Source organism: Tiliqua scincoides, chromosome 1 (assembly GCF_035046505.1).
Source record: "Tiliqua scincoides isolate rTilSci1 chromosome 1, rTilSci1.hap2, whole genome shotgun sequence".
NCBI lineage: Eukaryota > Metazoa > Chordata > Lepidosauria > Squamata > Scincidae > Tiliqua > Tiliqua scincoides.
This window is the reverse complement of record NC_089821.1, coordinates 281,907,084-281,926,036: the sequence shown is the minus strand read 5'-3', so window position 1 is coordinate 281,926,036 and position 18,953 is coordinate 281,907,084. Positions and strand designations below refer to the sequence as shown.

At 52.2% G+C, this 18,953-nt stretch overlaps 1 protein-coding gene across 1 annotated transcript; it reads right to left on the bottom strand.

Annotated features, from left to right (window-relative positions):
• Positions 1 to 218: 218 nt before the first annotated feature.
• DPYSL5 (dihydropyrimidinase like 5) lies at positions 219 to 18,622 on the bottom strand. Its single transcript, XM_066612016.1, has 12 exons — positions 18,362 to 18,622; positions 11,581 to 11,739; positions 10,581 to 10,760; positions 9,795 to 9,863; positions 9,122 to 9,166; positions 8,775 to 8,850; positions 8,223 to 8,379; positions 7,810 to 7,951; positions 6,667 to 6,809; positions 5,097 to 5,304; positions 2,259 to 2,427; positions 219 to 304 (listed from the first exon to the last, which is right to left on the bottom strand). The coding sequence occupies exons 1-12, from the start codon at positions 18,620 to 18,622 to the stop codon at positions 219 to 221; spliced, it is 1,695 nt and encodes a 564-aa protein (XP_066468113.1).
• Between the last annotated feature and the right edge of the window lie 331 nt (positions 18,623 to 18,953).

Genomic DNA, 18,953 nt, shown 5'->3' with positions numbered 1-18,953 from the left:
CAACCATGGCATGAGATGGGGGGTTGGGGCCCCACCTTCTCAGCCGCAGTCCCCGTGTTGTCCGCATGGCATGGGGCGTCGCAGGGCCATGAAGTACTTGCCGGTGTTGGTGGCTTCAGTGAGAGGTGTGACGACCTTGGCCTGCAGGGTGTGGGTGGCAGCCAGGCAAGTGGGGGTGGCGATGGTGTCCTTAGTTGGGGGACAAGTCTGGGAGGCAGCTACCAAATGCCACTAGACCTGCCTCCGGGGGGAGCGAGAATCCGGGCCGAAGCTCGCTTTGGAACATGGTCATCGATCTGAGAACCTGCACAGCAAGAGAAAGGAGAGGAGGCTGCCTCAGAAGCTGGCTGGTGGAGTCTGCACATTCCACCTTGGCTCCTGTTGGGGAACCCAGAAGGGCCCTGCTACTTGGAGCAAAGAGGAAGCACCAGGACAGTAGGGAGCTCTCTTACAATCAGCAGGGTAAAGCTGTGCTCCCCCCCAATCAACACAGCATAGCATTCTTCCCACCAGTGGCTGTTTATGGGGGTCTCTTCCTCAGAATGCATTTCTTCTGCTATGCAGACTATTGTATGAACTTTTTGGTGGTTTCTGAAAAGCAGCACAGAACTCTTCTCAATAATAAATGAAACGGAGGAGGAGGAGAGGGCCACTGTGGGAACCCATAAACAGCTCCATCATCTTCCTTCCAAACAGGGGTGCCAGTAATTGGAGACCCATAAGGTCCATCTCCAGAAGCTGTTTCTGGCAAGAAGCAGTATTGAAGCAGGAAAACAGAGCGAGCAAGACACAGGAAGTAAGGATGTGGGTGGAAAGAGGAGTGATGGGTGCTGGGAAGACTGCACAGTCATGCTGGGTTCACCAGCACCTTTCTCCCCTCCACATCAGGCAAACAGCCCAAGTCCACAGAGAGGGAGTAGGGCAAGGACAGGTCTGCCAGAGCTTCTGAATTTAAAGCCAAGGGCAAAAATGGGGAAGGGCCTTCATGCCTTGCTGGGGGCATTCTCCTGAGGGCACTTGGCTGGCTACACTTGAAAAAAAAGGAAGCTGGTCTGGTGCACACCTGGGAGACTTTGCCCATGTATGTTGACCAAAAGCTCTCCAAAGCTCAATTACATTTTTGTCTTTCAGTTTGATTTCACTGAGTTTGAATGAAAACAGATTTCTACAAGGCCCAGGTCTTTGGTAAAGGGCAAGCTATGCAGAGTTTGAATAAATAAGCAGACATCCCTCCCCTGGTCCTAAATCCCATACAACAGACAGATCCCACATTCACAGGGGCCCATCAAGAGATAGGCGCCCAACTCCATCAGGGAGGCAGATCTGCCCTCCTGTTTCCCCTCTTCTCAAGGAAGGGAACACCAGTTAAGCCCTAGAAAAGCCCCCAGCTCTTGGCCATGCAACCTGCATCCAGCTTTAAAGTACAGGCCCCACAGAGAAGAAGCCTCTTGATCCAAAGTGCCCTACAGAAAAGGCATTCCCTCACATGCTGTCTGTGAAACCCAGGCCCTTAGCAAAGATATACATGCACCAAGACTCACATGGAGAACAGGCAGCTTGAATGCTTCTTTGCACAGAAGCCTCTAGGGCAGTCATGTTGCAGAGATAGCCTCTCCCCTTTTTAATGAACACCTCCTCTGCTTTTAATGAACACCCCTCTGACAGGCTTAAAGGCCATTCCAGGGGGCATGCTGTTCTGCTGGCACTCAGTCCTGCTACAAGGTGGCACCCTGACCCAGCCAAAACCTCTGGACATGATGCAAGCTCTTGGACCCCACAGTGCTCCAGAAGGCCTGCCTTTGGCCAGCAATTTTATTCCTGCCTTTGTCTCATACTGCATCCTGGCCCCCTTCTCTATGACTCTCCCTTCCTCATCCCCAATCAATCCAGGGAATCCTCACTGTTAACACCACCCTCCATAGCCATCCAAAACAAGGTGGCTACTGGGGAACAGGCAGGGCAGGCAGCATGGTTGGGTGGTGAGAGTCAGGACCATTCCTAGCTTAGCAAGGGCTGTCAGGGAGGGATGGGGTCTGCTGGTGTAGACAAGGAAGTGGGGGAGGAGCTGGGTGCTGGATCCCAAATTGTGGCCATGAAGCATCAGCCAGTCCTTCTCAAGTCTCTTATAAGGGAAGGCATGAAACTCTGGCCTCTATTGTGCAGGGCAAAGAGGGGGGCAGGGAGTGGGGCTTGAGGAGCATGAGGTATCCCACTTGTGTGTCCTCCCCCCAAAAGATCCGCTCCAGCCCCGCTCTTACCAGACAGGCTGAAGCCAGATTCGTGGAGGTCCCTCATGCCCCCGTGTCTCGTGGCAGGTCGAGTGGGGGTGTCTGCAAGTGGTGTCCCCGTCTCTTTTTTCCCAGCGTGCACAACCATGGCTACGTCCCCCAGGTACGGGGTGCGGTCCACGCCCTTAAGCTTTAAACTCTAATTTAAAAAAAATACACAAATAAAAATCAGCTGTCAGCCCCCTCCCCAAAAATGCTACCTGTGAGAACTTGGGTCACTTAGGGGGCCATGACCATAAAATGGGAAAGGAAGGGAGGCCCTCTTGGGGGGAGAGGGACCAAAGAGAGTACATGGAATCTGGACCAATCTGAAACATGGAGTACAGACTTTCCTTGGCCATAAGAGGAAGGTTCCTTAGCCCAGGTCCTATTTTGGCTGATGGGAATCCAGCTCCCTCTTCCTAGCGCTGGGATAGACTGGGCTGCTCAAGGGCAGGCTGACACCAGCAGGCCCCACTGCTTAGAACTGCAAAATATTTGAGTGGGAAGGAACCTTAGAAATAATCTAGCCCAGCCCCTGCTCTGTACAGGCATATGTTACAGCATCCCTGACAGGGGTTCATCCCCCGCTCTCCAGGATCTTTGCTGGTTCCCTCTAGGCTGGTTTTGACCAACCAGTCTGGGTCCTGCAGACCAGAGTTCTATCTCTATTCCATGCAATCTCTACACTCAAGGCCTTCTCTGCCTCCCCTTCACAACAACAGCAAAGGCCTGGGCAGGAGGGGAAACTGGGGTGAAGGGGGGATTCCAGTCTCTTGCCCCATCCTTTCTTTACCCTCTTCAATTCCCTCTCCCTTCCTGCATACAGTGGCTCCCCCCCCCCGAAATGCAAGTAAAAGACCATTGGTGGGGGAGGGTTCTTCCTGCCCCCTGACAATGCCCGCCACTTGAGAATCAGGCCACCCCTATCAGCACTATCCTATCCCTGCAGTTTCTTGGTCACTTGGTAACACAGCAAAAAACGTTGGGGACTGCATATGTGGATGAAGGAGCATAATCCCTCACCTCACTCCCTCCCCACCCTGGCTTCAGAGAGCTCATCAGGGGTTTGCCAAGTTGGGCACTGGAAGAGGGGGTCAGGTCAGCCTCTGAAACTGCAGTACTGGTGACAGTGATTGCTCCCAATTAGAGTGGGTGGAGGGTACCATTAGGTGTTGCACCAGCTCCCCCAGCCATCTGGTGCCTCCCTTCTGAAAGATGTGTTGATTTATCTTAGACAGGAACAGATCTTGTGTCGATGAGGCTCCTTGTTCTGACATGGCTTCAATGCCTCACACCTTCTCTTGAATTCTGATCAATTCAGCCAGCCGCTGGGTAGAGAAGGCCATCCCTTCACCTCCTCTTAACAAGCCACACTAAACCGGCAGAATGTGGGCACAGCTCAGTTTTCCCTTCACAGGAAAAACATGCACTTGAGAAAAAGGAACGGAGAAGCTAGCAAGCCTCTGGATGTTAAGCTTGCTGCTGCAGTAGCAAACGCACAAACCCACCCAGGTCCCATCCCTAGTTTGTTCCTTGACCCTCTGCTCTTTCTGAAACTCACTTGGCTAACGCTTATTGTGCTGCCTCTCGCCTTTCAATGTTTTGCTAAATTTAAAGTTCTGTCTTGTATGCATTTGTAGGCAATGTCCTTTGGCTTTTATGTGTAGCTTTTGAAAACCCAATTAAAAAGAAGGAAAAGAGAAAAAAACCATAGCAGTGGCATAGCTAGGGGGTGCAGGGGGTAGCAGTTGCACCGGGCATCAAGCTTAAGGGGGGCAACAAGCTGAGCTTGACACTAGTGACCAAAACTGTGAAAATCTTGATATGAATGAATAATGCCATCATGTTATATATCATTTGAAAGGTAATTTAATGCAGAGTGCAACGAAACAAATGGCACCGGAATATCTGTTTTCTATCAAAAGTTATGGCCAATTAACCAGAAAATGAAAACACAAAAGTGTGGAACAAAAAGTGGATTTGCTTAACTCCAAACTGACCTATGAGACTGTTTATTCTGAGTGCCAATGAGATGTTATTATGATTCAGCATGGAACCAATAACTTTTTATTTATTTACTTAATGAAATTTGATTTTGTCATGCAGGAGGGCTACAAAATCTTCTTGGTTGCAGATAGATACCTTCGCTATGCCACTAACTGGGGGGAGGCAGCAGAGCAAGTGAGTGGTGAGCTGCTAGGGGGAGGAGGTGGGTTCCTCCCAATTCTCACTTTTTAAAAAGGCTGGGTGTGATGTCATTTCCAGTTGTGACATCACTTCTGGGGCAACATTTTGAGCTTGGCACCGGGCTACATGATGATTAGCTACGCCCCTGAACTATAAATCATGAGGTCACACACAAGCCTGCAGATAAATGGTTGCATTCTTTCTATCCTTTGTATCCCCTGCTCTCCTAAAGTCCACTGAGCTCTGGCTCCTGACAACCACACCTGTCTCTTCACCACCCTCTTCAATTCCCAGTGGGGCCCTTAACTGATGTTCCACTTGCTGCGGGGGCCTCCAAGCACCTTCGGCTCCTGCTTCCTTGGAGGCAGCAGCACAGGTCCCACATATCAATCACATAACAACAGACCTTTTGGGTAGGCAGCATGACTTCTCTGACCCGCCTCTCCCATGTTAAGAGATCACAGTGTGTACAAGGGCACTGGGTAAGATCCTTTCAGAGGACCTTTTTTAACTCAAGGCTTCCTGGCTCTGAGTCTCTGTCCTCCTCTGCACCAGCTCATCACCCTCCCACCAGGCCAAGGCTTGTGGGGTGCAGACACTGTGCATGGCTGCCCCCCCCCCAATTCCCTGCTAGGGTACCTTTTCCCGCTGCACCAGCTTCTTGTACACAGAGTCTGGGAAGGAGCGGAGTGGACAGAACTTGCCAGTGCCCTCTGCACACATGAAGACGCCATTCTCGTAGACAACTCGTCCACGGCTGATGGTGACCAGTGGCACCCCATGGCAGCGCATGTTCTCATACAGGTTCACGTCCCCACCCTGGACCTGCGTGCTGGCTGAGATGGTCCTGGGAAGCGGGAGAGAGAAGAGAGAGCTGTTTGGCAGTCTGCCTGGGGGTGGCTGTGGTCAAGGAAGTGCAGGCTGGGCAGTGTGGGGAGGATAGTGATTGCACCTGGTCCCCGTGAGGTAGAGGACTGGTGCTCTACCAGCACCAGGATCCTTCACTTTACACAGAATTTCCAGAGATCTTAAAAGCAGACAGATAAGAATTTCTCTGATAAGCATCAGAGATACAATTTAATTGTGCCTATCAAAGTGGGGAGTCTCTCCCTCAATAGTGTCCTTTAGTGGCCTCAACTCTGCCAATTTCCATGCACGTCTTCTTTCTGACTGGTCACTTTAAATCCATAATCCCACAGAGTGATGCAGTGACAGTAAAATGAACAAGCAGACACTATATTCCTTGATTTTCCTCTTGAAAATAAAGAGCACCACTGGGGGACTCAGCAGATAAAAGGAGGAGGCCATGTTTGGGGAGGGGGTCAAAAACTCAGTAGACAGAGACATCCCAGCTTTGCCTGCAGGAGGTCTCCGGTACATCCTCAGGGAAGGCTAAGAAGGACACCTGAGCCTCAAACACCAGAGAGAAACTGCTGGTCATTGTGATAGAACCGAGCTGCATGAACCCAGAAGGGCCTGACTCACAATAAGGGCGCAATCCAAACCTGCGCTGGAGCAAGGGGAGGCTTGCACTGCATCCAACGTAGGTTCGTTGGCTCCAGCGGCTCAGCCAGGGGCAAGGAGAAGCTCTTCCCTTTACCACTGGGTAAGGGCTGCTGGCCCCAATGGGTCTCCTCAGACCTGCGCCACCTCTGGAGGTAGCGCAAGTCAGAGGAGAGCGGAGCAGCTTGAAGCCGTTCCGTTCTCCGCGGAGATGGGGGTTGGGATCCAGCATAACTGCCAGGTCCAAGCCCTGCCCCTGGCTCCCCACGTGCCCACCCCCAGGGCCGCCCATCGCCCACCCTCCCCCACCCAGAAACACCCCCCTCCTGCCTCCTCCCGCCCCCCCAAGCCTATCGTTGCTGCTTGTGTTGGCACAGGTGCACGGCGGCGAGGAAGCCGCTTTGGCGCATCTACAGTGGCTTTGGCGCATCTACATGCAGCTTTCTCCCACGGAGGCACAAATGAGCTTTACGGCATGTTTGCGACCCTCCTATGCCGGAGGTGCAGTTAGGATTGCGCCCCATGTCAGCTTCCTCAGACAATTCTGTTCCACTAGGAGGTGGGCGCAGAAAAGGTCAAAGAAAACGTTGCATCATCATATATAAAATGGAACAAATGTTGTCTCCAAGTACTGTGCACTGGGTCCCTATGCACATCTTGTACTCAGCCCCTTGGCTCATTCATCCCTCTCAGCCCCAGTGCCTACTTTGTGGCCTCTGGGTCCCAAACCACCACGTCCGCGTCGGCTCCAGGGATGATGCGGCCCTTGCGAGGGTAGAGGTTGTGGATCTTGGCAGCGTTTGAGCTGGTGACAGCAACAAAGCGATTCTCATCCATCTTGCCCCCCACCTAAAAGAGACAGAGATTGAGTGATCTGAGGCTGGTAGCCCCTGCACTGGCTGCCTGAACTGGAAGGCGACAGGGGCCAAACAAAGAGCTTCCGTTTCTCACTGGGTGAGGAAACAGTGGAGTGGCATATACAAAGTGCCATTCCACCCCCTCCCATCAACAGATGCCCCTTTTTCCATTCATGGCCACCAGTCAATTGAATGGAGTCACCAAGATGCCAGGAGCTTGCAGAGGGATTTGGGACATGACATAGGTCTCTCTTCCACACTCTATGGAGATGCAGCCCCTGTATGAGGATGCCCATGGCCTAGACATGTAAAAGGGCAGCTGAGGGGTCAGGGTGGGGACAGGGCCATATGAACCCATGGCCAGGCGCCTAGGCTTTCAGGTATTTTGGCCTCCTCTGGCACGAATCTTTCACCGCACTACAACTGATAGACTGACTCTGATACGGTAGGTACTAGACCACAGGACATTGCCCTATGTCTATATTGAGGCTCTCCTGATGAATTCTATTCAAAATTTTACAAGTATTTTTACTGCGTGATTAGAACTCTTCAGGAAAGCACATCTGGGGGTATAATTGTTCAATATTGTAATATTTTGAACCACACCTAGGGCACAGTGTCTCAGCAAAACAAAAAGACAGGCCCATAGTCCCTGCAAGGCTAGGCTTCAGCCTAGTCAACCTTATGAACAAAAGGAGCACCAACTGTGATTACCACAGCCATCACATAGGGCACCCCAAACTCTGGCACCCCAATCTCAGTCCCCACATTTGCAGATGTAACTGCACTTGTGCATGGCTGAGCACAGGACTAGAATGCTGAACATTTCACAGGAGCAGGCTCACAAGTCAGGATGACACACAGCAAACTGGCCCTCCACAATTTGCTAGTCTCCTCTGGTGCACAGGCAGGGTTCATATTCCCTCTTCTCAGAACCTTTGTGCTCATGCTTGCAAGGACCTGGAGGTGGGGAAGACCCCCACATCACATACCACTCCACGTTCCCAGATCACAGCCATACGGTCCTGCACCCCACTGACTCCGTGGGGGATCTTGGTGAAGTCCTCCTTCCCCATGGCCTTCTGCTTGGTGGTGAACGGCCGGTGATCAGAGGCCACAACATTCAAAGTGTCACTGGAGAGTGAGGGAAAATAGGAGAGGAAACATGGCAGGGGGTAGGCAAAGGGAAGAGACACACCAACTGATGAAGCAGACCCTTCTCTGCCTCTCCACACAAAGTATCCACGATTTGCTCTCTGGCCCCCACTCTCTTCTGCACCATCTGCCTGTGACCCACATCCCTCTCCATTTGTCAGCCAAGAGTGGCTGTAGCACCCAAGAGCCCTGCTGCCCATTCCTGGGCTCGCTCCCCTCCCAAGCTGAGGCCTGAGTCTGAGCGCCTTACTTGGCCAGCAAACTCATGAGGTAGGCGGAGGTGTTGGTGTCCAGCCGCAAAGGTGGCACAGTCACGTGGGCTGCTGCATGTGACCAGTCCTGGTGATAGTAGTGCAAGCCTGTCAGTGTGGCATGTGCTGTGGTGGTCTCAGCATAGACAACTTTCCCTGCAATGAAGACAGACCAATGCAGATCACTGGGGTTTAAGTCCAGATTGCTTCATCAGGCTGGCAGATCCCTTCAGGTTGACTGAAGGTGCTGCAGAACTGAGCCACAAGTCCCTGGCAGACATGGGACTTGGGTGCAGAGCCTTGTTCATCTTCCTCTGACACCTCTGAAATGTACAAGTGTGTCCAAATGGGGGTCACCTGCTGAGGCACTAGGGAGTGACTCCCTCCGCTGGACCATGCCTCCCACCTTCTGCCACAGAACACTTGTGGAATGATGTGAGAATGAGGGTCAAAAGCAGCCTGGCAAAAATATTGCAGAGTCAGGCTGGATTCCAGGCCCTCCTTGCAACCATCTCTGGAAAAGGTCCTCTCGAGCTGGGGGTAGCTCTCACCTTGCATTTTGGCAGTGGCTACGACATCCCCAGCCGACATGCTGGAAACATTGACCAGGTAAACAGGGCAGTGAGTCTGTCAAGAGAGGAGATGGGATAAGGCATCAGGTGGAAGCACAGAACAGGACAGCTCATGGGCAGGAAGGGAAACACAGGAGATGGGGAACTAAGGTGTCCTGAAACAGAGAGCCTGGCATTCATTCACTGGAAAGAAGGTGGCGGATCCCACCCCTGAGAAGGCCCAGTCTCAGTCCCATGCAGAAAGAAGGGGACACAACCACTGGGGGCTAGAGACGCAACTGACATCTTGATCTGTCACAGGAAGACATTGGGGGCTAACTACTCACCCGGTTAGCAATGGTGATGACACGATGTGCAGCTTCAGCCTCCAGCTATGATTCAGGCAAAGAGAGAGAGAGAGAGAGAGAGAGAGAGAGAGTGAGAGAAAATGCAGCCCCCAAGCCCTGCACTCAGAGCTTGAGAGGCTATTCATGGGAAGCTGCAGATCCATATGGACACAGGCTGGCTTATTTTGCAGCAAACATCCTTTTTTGATTGGCCATGCTGCATGGGTAAGGCCAGGAGCTACTCAGCATGGAGACCCTTCCCACTGGCCACCAGAATGCCAAGATTTCACTCCAGTCTTCCTCAGCAACTAGAAGAGCAAGAAGCTTGCACTCAACCCTAGACAGTTAGCTCAGTCTCTGCTCCCAATTCTCTGTAAGTCTTTGAGAATGGGAAAGGGGCCTTGTTCCTGCCCCTATGTGGCTGCTCTGCCTCAGGCAGCAGGCCTATGCTGAGGGGCATGAGACAGGGGCACCTTCTTCCCCCTGTGCCCCTGAAACTAGGTTACTCAGCAATCTTTTCGCTACCCTCCTCCTGAAGGCTCCCCAGAGGCCCTGCAAGGTTCCAAATTACCCCCTTAAGATGGGAGGACACATTTGCTCAGCGCCAGACAAGCCTGAAGAGGAGGAGGGGCAAAGCAGGTGGGCAGCCTCTCCTTCCAACGTGTGTTCTTACCTCCTCTGGTCGGCTGATCTCGATCCCCTCTGGACCTGTGATGCCCAGATCCAGCGCCTCCCTGGCCCCCTGCAGTAGGAACCAGAACAGTGAGTTACTCAGGGCCAGGAGAGGCTGAGTCCCTCTTTCTCTTGACCCCCCTGAGTAGATCCTCTCTTCAATTAACGTGCAATATGCAGAGTTTTCCAAATTAACCTCCCAATCTGGGAGCTGAAAGAATGGTCTAGAAGCAGTGACCCCATAACCAGAGATAAGGTAATTTCTTGTTGGGAAGTCCTGTGGAAATATCTCCAAGAGCCCTTTGTGCTGCTGATATCCAGAGATGCTGCAACAAGAGCCACATTGTTCTGCTGCAGCAAACACAGCCTCTGGGTTGGGACAGATCAGGAGAGCTGCAAGGCCCAGAGGTGAGGTGTCAGATGTCAGGTGCTGCACACATGGAAACTTTTTGCCTGCCAGGTGCCTCTTGTCCTAGGCACAGGGAAGCACTCCCAGTGTCCATATCTAACTCTGGCAAAGTGGCCCTCAAAGCATTTGTGCAGCCTTCCATGGAAGGTGCAAGGGAAAGCAGCTCATTTCCAGGCACAGACTGGGTCAGAATCTGTGTGCAGCACACACCTAACATACGCCCATGTGTGTTGCAGGGCTAGGGACCAGGATACCTTTCCTCAAAAGGGGGAGGGGCAGCTTAACAATACTGCCAGTCCCTCTGCAAATTTAGGGAATGGGACACTAAAGGCCACGGGATGGTCATGCACCTCTCCAGCCTTCCCCCTTCCAGCTCACCTCGGCCACCAACTCGCCATTCTCAGCATGGACACGGGCAATGGCCCCGATGTCCTTGCAGGCCCGGAAGGCCTGATAGAGCTCACTGTCTCGCAGCATGTACAAGTCCTTGTAGGTCATGAACATCTGGAAGGAGTTGACACCTTTTTCCCGCACCAAGGTCTCCATCTCCGCCTTTACCTGAGGCACAATGAGGGTGCACATGAACTACTCATCATCACCCATGACCGTAGGGCAGACCTTCTACCAAAGACACCCCTGCCCGGCATCCACCCTGCTCCCCCATCCAACAATGTGTGGTCTCAGTGTTCCATTCAAACAACATGATTTTACTTCTACCCTAGGAACATGATGAAGTTAATCTTTTACGTACCTCTACTACTCCTGGGAGAAACATTCTCCTATTCCTGTAGTTAATTCTTTTGGGGTTCCAAAACCGTTGCCTGTTGCCCAGTTAGCTCAACTGGAAGAGCACAAAACTCTTAAACCCAAGGATATGGGATTGAATCCCATGTCAGGTGCCCAATACTACTCTTGGAGAAAGGAAGAGAGGGTGCTGAGGGATCAGCAAGGGAACAACTGTGACAAGATAGGCTGCTCAAGAGAGTAAGCTGCCAGGGTCTGTTTGGGGAAGGAGCTGAGCTACAAAACCCAAGCAAGAGGCAAATGACATAATCATCCAGCTTCACCCAGCGACTTGGGGACAAGATGGCCATGAGTATGGAGGTTCTCCTCCAGCAAGTGTTACTGGCAATTGTTCCACAGCTCCTGACCAAGTCTTAGGGAGTCTAAGACATGGTGGGACCACTGTCATGCTCAAACACAAGGCCTTCCACAGAGATAGGGAAGAGCTGCTGAGGCCAGGCAGTCATGGAGAGATTGCAGCAAGCCCAAAGTAAACCTCAGCAGGCTGGAGCATTGGGGGAAACACAGACGGAAGACTGTGCTGAGACTCCGCGGCCATGGAGACTCTGTTCCTCTCCTTGCCCATCACTCTTACCTTGGGTGCCCACCAGGTAATGCCCACGTGCAAGGCATAATCACAGCACACCTTGGGGTCGGCCAGACTGCGGCACTTCTCATAAGCATCCAGCAGGGAGATGTCCTTGTCTGGAAGTACATGCCCAATCACCATGGTTGTGCCTCCAACCAGGGCAGCCTGCAGAGGAAGGGAAAGCCTGCAAGTTGTGGAAGGAAGATAGTACAAAGCTGTACAGTGCAGCTGCTGGGGGCCATCATGCCTTCCATCCCTAGACCTAGCCACACTGGCACTCTGCATGTGCTCAGAGGTGCTCTCCAGACAATCCACAGCTGCAGAGACAGTTAGTCCAACCTCATATTAGATTCCAGAAATGAAATATTGTTCAGATCAAACCCTACGCATCAGGAATCACCAACTGGGAAGCCAATGGCACTCTGCTGGTTGGCAAGTTGGATCCCGAGAGAAATCCTGGAGGAGGGTGTCTCTCCAGTGCATCTACTTTGCACACCAACAGACCTGATTTAGGAGGAGAGGCTGCCAAACCTTCCCGAGGACTACACAGGGGGCACTACAGTGGATTCACTGGGGAAAGAGACACTCAACGAAAAGCAGGCAACTAGTCTTTGAATATACAACACAGAACAGAGCTGCTCATGTATTGTACTGATCTTGGGATTCTGTATTCAGTTCAGAGGCAGCCCTACCTGCCACATATGAATTGGCAACTGAAAACCTGACCAAGCCTCTCCCCAGCTGTTGTGCTACCTCCATCCGGCTGTTGTGCTACCTCCATCCGTCACTTCTGAATCACTCCAGGTCAGCCTTGGAGAACACGGAGTGAGGAGGTGGTGACAGACTGAGAGCATGTCTCCAGGCAGACCAGGAAGATGCTCCAGACTGCTATCACTGGGACTTGGCTGATGCATTCCACTGGTAGAAGTTATGTTTTCAGTCAGCACCACTCATGGCAATAGAGTGGCACAAACAGGGCTCAAAGAGCTTTGTTCCATTTACAAAAATGCCATGCAAACCTAACCATGTTAATTCAGAAGGCATTCTCACTGTGCTCAATGGGCCTTAGAAACCATAGAAACTCCATCCTTGCACTATGTGACAGCGTGAAGTTGCTGATTCAGGAAATGTTTGCAGATTAATCTGGTGAAGGTAGTCCGCAAAAGATCTCAGGATGCCCAGAAAGCATCCTAGGACACAGAAGGGAGGGCTTTTCTCCCTCTGAAAAAACAAGTGCTGGCAATTATTTGTTTCTGGGTTCCTATCCTAATCAGAATGCAGAACCAGGCCCCTTGTAGATAAGACAAGAGGGCGACTTGGGCTTTAGGGCCAAGCCTTTGCCTTCAGGCAGCATCCCCAAAGTGAAACTCATTTTTCTTGGCCTGAGCTATAGCAGGCCAGGCTCTTTCAGCACCAGATGGTTGGACAGCTCCTACTACTCCTTCAGCATAAGACATGGAGAATTCAGAGAGAGAGAGAGAGAGAGAGAGAGAGAGAGAGAGAGAGAGAGAGCGTGTAGGGTGGGACATTTATTTATTTTTCACATTTTTATACCACCCTTCATCCAAGGAGCTCAGGGTGGTGTACACAGTTCCTCCCTTCCTTTTGTCCTCACAACAACCCTGTGAGGTAGGTGAAGCTGAGAGATAGCCCAAGGTTATCCAGGAAGCTTAATGGCTGAGTGGGATCTTCTGGGTCTAATACCTGAACTACTATAAGATATAAAGAGCCTACCATAGAGGTAGATAAACTGGGCATGAATCCAAGAGCTGAAGTTAAAAAGAGTCAAGCACTGGGAGGGAACAACCCAGAAATGAGAGGCAGAACCAGCGTGCCCAAACCACACAGCAGCAGGTCAGCTGTGGAACAATGTATGGTTGAAAGATGAGCTGAACTGCTACAACTGCCCCTGCTCTACACCTATCCTGGGAACTGAGAATTTGATGCTAGCATTTCTGTAGCTACCACCAGTCTTTTCAGCACAAAACGGGGGAAAGAATCCAGGTATGTTACGCCAATTGAGGGCTGTAGCACAGACAGACTCCTCACCGCCAAGACCTCTTAAGATCAAGAAATGCAGTCTCAGATCTGCTTCTGAACACCTGTTCACCAGCCTCGTCTTTATTGTTTTGACTGAAGCAGGCAGGACTACAGCAGGGCATGGACAGAAGAAAACACCTGTGGAAGAGGGTAGCCATGTAAAGTTAAAGCACAAGAGCTTGAGTCCCTCTGGAGAGGTTCACCAGCTGGAAAGAGGCTTTTCCCTGTGGAGGCATCATGGGGAAATCTCAGCACCACTCAGGTAAGGCAGAGAGCCGTTAGGTCACTGTCCAAAGACACAGGCTGGGAACCAGGTGAGACCAGCCAAGGGGCTTACCTGAACCAGCAAGACACTTGGCTTTTGCATTGGTGGCTGAAACAACCATGACAGGGACAAAACAAGAGAGGAAAGCAGGTCACAAACCTGGACTGGCCACTCCAGAAAGCTGCCCCCTATCCAGCCAGCCAGAAAGGCGAAGAGCACCTCATCTGGCATTTAACACCTCACATCACCACAAGCAGACACATATAATAATAACAACAACAACAACAACAACTTTATTTTTACCCCGCCTTTCTCCCCGAAGGGACTCAAGGCGGCTTACAACATATTAAAAACATAATTTAAAAACAAATAAAAACATATTAACACATCATAAAAAACAGCAGTCAGAGTAAAAAAAAATAGGTAAAAAGAGCATAGAGCAGCAGCAAGTCATAAAAGAATCAGGCCTGTAAAAAAAAAATTAAAAAATGTTAAAAAGATGTTAAAAGGCCGAGAACTCAGAAGGCCTTTTTAAACAGGAGGGTCTTCAGGCCTCGCCGAAAGGTCTCAAGAGAGGGAGCCATTCTCAAGTCAAGGGGAAGGGAGTTCCATAGCGTTTGTGCCACTACTGAGAAGGCCCTATTTCTTGCAGCCACCCCACGTACCTCCCTAGGTGGCGGCACTTGTAAAAAGACCTTCTCTGATGACCTAAGAGGACGAGCCGGATTGTACAGGAGTAGGCGATCTCTAAGATACCCTGGTCCAGAGCAGTATAGGGCTTTAAAGGTCAATACCAGCACCTTGAATTGGGCCCGGAAACGAATGGGCAGCCAATGCAGCCACTGGAGAAGCGGACTGACAGAGTCGAACCACCTACCTCCAGTAACCACACGGGCCGCCGCATTCTGCACTAGTTGCAGTTTCCGAACCGTCTTCAAGGGCAGCCCCACATAGAGCGCGTTACAGTAATCTAATCTGGATGTCACCGAGGCATGGATCACCGTGGCCAGGTCAGCACGATCCAAGTACGGCCGCAGCTGGCGCACCAGCCGAACCTGAGCGAAGGCCCCCCTAGCCACAGCCGCCACCTGGGAATCCAGGAGCAGCTGCGAGTTCAGGTGGACCCCCAAGCTGCGGACCTGCTCCTTCAGAGGGAGTGCAACCCCATTCAGCGCAAGCCGATAGTCCAGCACCTGCATCGAGGATTTCCGAACCAGGAGAGCCTCTGTCTTATCCGGATTTAATTTCAGCTTGTTAGCCCCCATCCAGATCCTCACTGCCTCCAGACAGCGCTCCAGGCCCTCAACCGCCACCCTGGAGTCTGGAGAAAAGGAGAGATAGAGCTGGGTGTCATCGGCATATTGATGGCACCCCACTCCAAAGCCCCGGATGACCTCTCCCAGCGGTTTCATGTAGATATTAAATAGCATGGGGGTCAGAACTGAGCCCTGTGGCACCCCGCATCTCAAGGGCCAGGGTGTCGAACAGGCATCCCCCAGCACCACCATCTGGGACCGACCCTCCAAGTAGGAGTGGAACCACTGCAAAACAGTGCCTCCAGCTCCCAACTCGGCCAATCGGCCCAGAAGGATACCATGGTCGATGGTATCGAAAGCCGCTGAGAGGTCCAGCAGGACCAACAGGGACGCACTCTCCTTGTCCAGTCCCCAGCGTAGGTCATCCACCAAGGCGACCAAGGCGGTTTCCGTCCCAAAGCCCGGCCTGAAGCCAGATTGAAAAGGATCCAGATAATCCGCTTCATCCAAGACCCTCTGGAGTTGGGACGCCACCACCCGCTCAATTACCTTGCCCAGAAACGGGATGTTGGAGACTGGCCGGTAGTTATCCAACACAGCGGAATCCAGGGAGGGCTTCTTCAGGAGGGGACGAACCACTGCCCGTTTCAAAGCGAGTGGTAACGTCCCCTCCATCAAGGAAGAGTTGACCACCCTCCCTGTCCACTCAGCCAGTCCACCCCGGGCAGCTCTTATCAACCAAGCTGGGCAAGGGTCGAGCAGGCAGGCAGATGGCCTCACACTCCAAAGGAGTCTGTCCACATCCTCAGGCTGTACAAGCTGAAAAGAATCCCACAACACAGGACAAGCAGTTGCCAGGGGGACATCGTCAGACACTGTCAATGTGGCATCCAAATTGTGACGAATACGATCGATTTTATCTGCAAAATGTTGCGCAAACACGTCACAGCGGCTGACCCTGTATTCCTCCTGGTCTACTGGGGAGGCCTGATGGAGGAGGCCCCACACCACACGGAACAGCTCTGCCGGACGGTTGTCAGCAGACGCAATGGTAGCAGTGAAGAACGATCTCTTCGCTGCGACCACTGCCACGGAATAGGCTCTGTAATGGGCTCTACTCCGTGTCCGATCGGATTCATCCCGATCGCTCTAGACGCCTGCCCTGCTGCTTCATCATTCGCAGCTCCTCAGTGAACCAAGGAGCCGCTCCGAGTCTGCGACGTGGCAGAGGTCGCTCCGGAGCAATCTCATCCACTGCCCTGGTCATTTCCCCATTCCAGAGGTCAACCAGGGCCTCAGATGAGGCGCCAGTCTTGGCAGTGGGAAAATCCCCCAGAGCCCTCAGGAAACCTTCAAGATCCATTAGCCTCCGGGGGCAGACCATAGAAAACGGTCCCCCGCCTCTGCGGAGGTAGGAAGTCGCAACAAGCCTAAACCTTACCAGGAAATGATCTGTCCATGACAACGGAGTGATCTTGATCTCCTCTATGTCCAGATCACTGCCCCCGTGCCCAGCTGTAAACACCAGGTCCAGCACGTGTCCTGCAGTATGTGTTGGGGCCCAGATCTTCTGGGACAGGCCCATGGTTGTCATGGCGGCCCTGAAATCCTGAGCTGCACCTGACGCAGGGGCCTCAGCATGCACATTGAAGTCCCCCAGCAGTAATAGGCGGGGGGCCTCCAATGCCACCCCCGAGATCACCCCAGTCAGCTCAGGCAGGGAGACTGTTGGGCAGCAGGGCAGGCGGTACACCAACAGAATCCCAATCCTGTCCGGCCCTCTCAACACAACATGCAGGCACTCGAACCCAGCAAACTGCTGGACAGGGCACCTGGTAAGGGAGATGGACTCACGATATGACTGGGAGACTGTAGCACATGGACCTGCCTGAGCCAGACCCTGAGCTTCCATATGACACAGGGTGCCAACCAGTGCAGCCTACCATCTAGCCACAGATGATCCAGGCCTTCTGCATTATCTCTAGCTGTCAGAGTGCTACCTCCCCCCATCCTCCTGCAACTATCTGCCTCCCTGAGTACAGCACCAGAAAACAGGGGGCTCATGATGGCTGACAAGCCTCCTCCACCCACTTCAGGGCTCAAGGAATCACAGGGTGAGGATGCCGCAAACCCTAAAGAGAAAGAGGCTCCCCTCCCTGCAGAATCCCATAACACCAAATGAGGTAAGAAGGGATCTCTATCTGCTAACAAGATAACAAGTGTCAGTTCTTATTGCACAGCCTTGAAGGTAAAGCAGCATCTGAAACAGAAATACGCAAGTGGCATGGCCAACCACCTTCTCCCAGCAGGATTGTTGTGCCTTTGCAAGTGATCCAACAGAAAGCCAAGCAACAGGTATTGGTAAGGTGTAGCTACACCGGTTGGTTCACTACCTGTCAGAGTTTGCAAAGCCACAAGGGCCTGACTAGAACAAGTAGATCGGCCACCTCACTGAGTAGCAGCCGGCCTCACGCTGGTCACTGCAGGCAGGCAAGCAGGCAATAGCCTTCCCTACTGCACCGTGTCTTTGCCTGGCCTTGAGGGCCAAGAGACATGCAGACTGGTCTAGGAGCAACCCAACTATAAACCTAGTCCTTATGGGATGGTGCACAGCCCAGAGCCAGAGGCAGCCCAGAGCCTGCCCAGAGCCAGTAAACACACCAGCACTGACCAGCAAGTTGTCCTAAGCAGGGTGGCTGCTGTCTTGTCTGGCTTTAATTTTAGCTTGTTTGCCCACATCCAGCACGTCACCAGCTCAAGTCAAGGTTCTTCACCTTCACCACCTCTCCCACTAGGCATGGATGGCAGAGAGATATCTACTTAGGCAGCACCACATGCTGACACTGCACACCAAAGCCCCACATGATCTTCCTCAGCAGCTTCATGCAGATGATAAATAGCACAAGGGACAGAATGGAACCCCATGGATACAAGAGCTCAATGGCCACAATCTCAAGCTGAAGTCCGACCCAGTATCACCTTCTGGGACCTGCAAAGCATTGTCCCCCAACACCCATCCCAGGCAGGTGGCCCAGAAGGATACCATGATCAGAGGTCCTGAATGCTGCTGAGCATTCCAGCAAAGCCAAGAGGGACACATTCTCCCCAACCTCTCCCTGCACAGGCAATCCATATTTGACACAGCATTGCCACCACCACCCTGGATCAAACACTTTGAGGCGCCTGCTCTCCCAATTGCAGTAGTGCACAGAAGAAAGTGTGATACCTTAGTGCCATGGTAGAAGTCATCCACACAGGTGGCATTCATGAAGGTCTGGTGGAAGTGGGTGCTGGTATCAATGCCCCCTGGGATCACCAGCTTGCCAGTGGCATCTATGACCTTGGCTCCACCTGGGATCATGAGTTCTCGGCCCACCTGCTGGATGATGCCATTTTCAATGTAGACGTCTGCCTCTTGGGTGCAGTCATCATTGACAACTTTTCCCCCCTTGATGAGGATCCGCATCATGGCAGCATTGGCAAGCATGGCTCTAGAAAAGGACACAGCAGATCACAAGTTAGAGAAGTCCTGGAACGCAGAACCCTGAAGATCCAACTGACCATGCAGGTGCTCAGCACAAAGGAGGACATGATTCAGGCCCATAAAAGGAAGCACAATGTGGAGAGGGGGAACAGGGAGATGTTCGCTTCCCTCTCACACACAATAGAACCAGGCAGGGTCATTCAATGAAACCAATTGGTAGGAGCCTTAGGAGGGACAAAAGAGAAGTCCACACAAAGCATAATCAGACTGTGGGATTCATTGTCACCAAGAAGGTTTCAAAAGAGGATTGACAAATTAATTCATGGAGGACCAG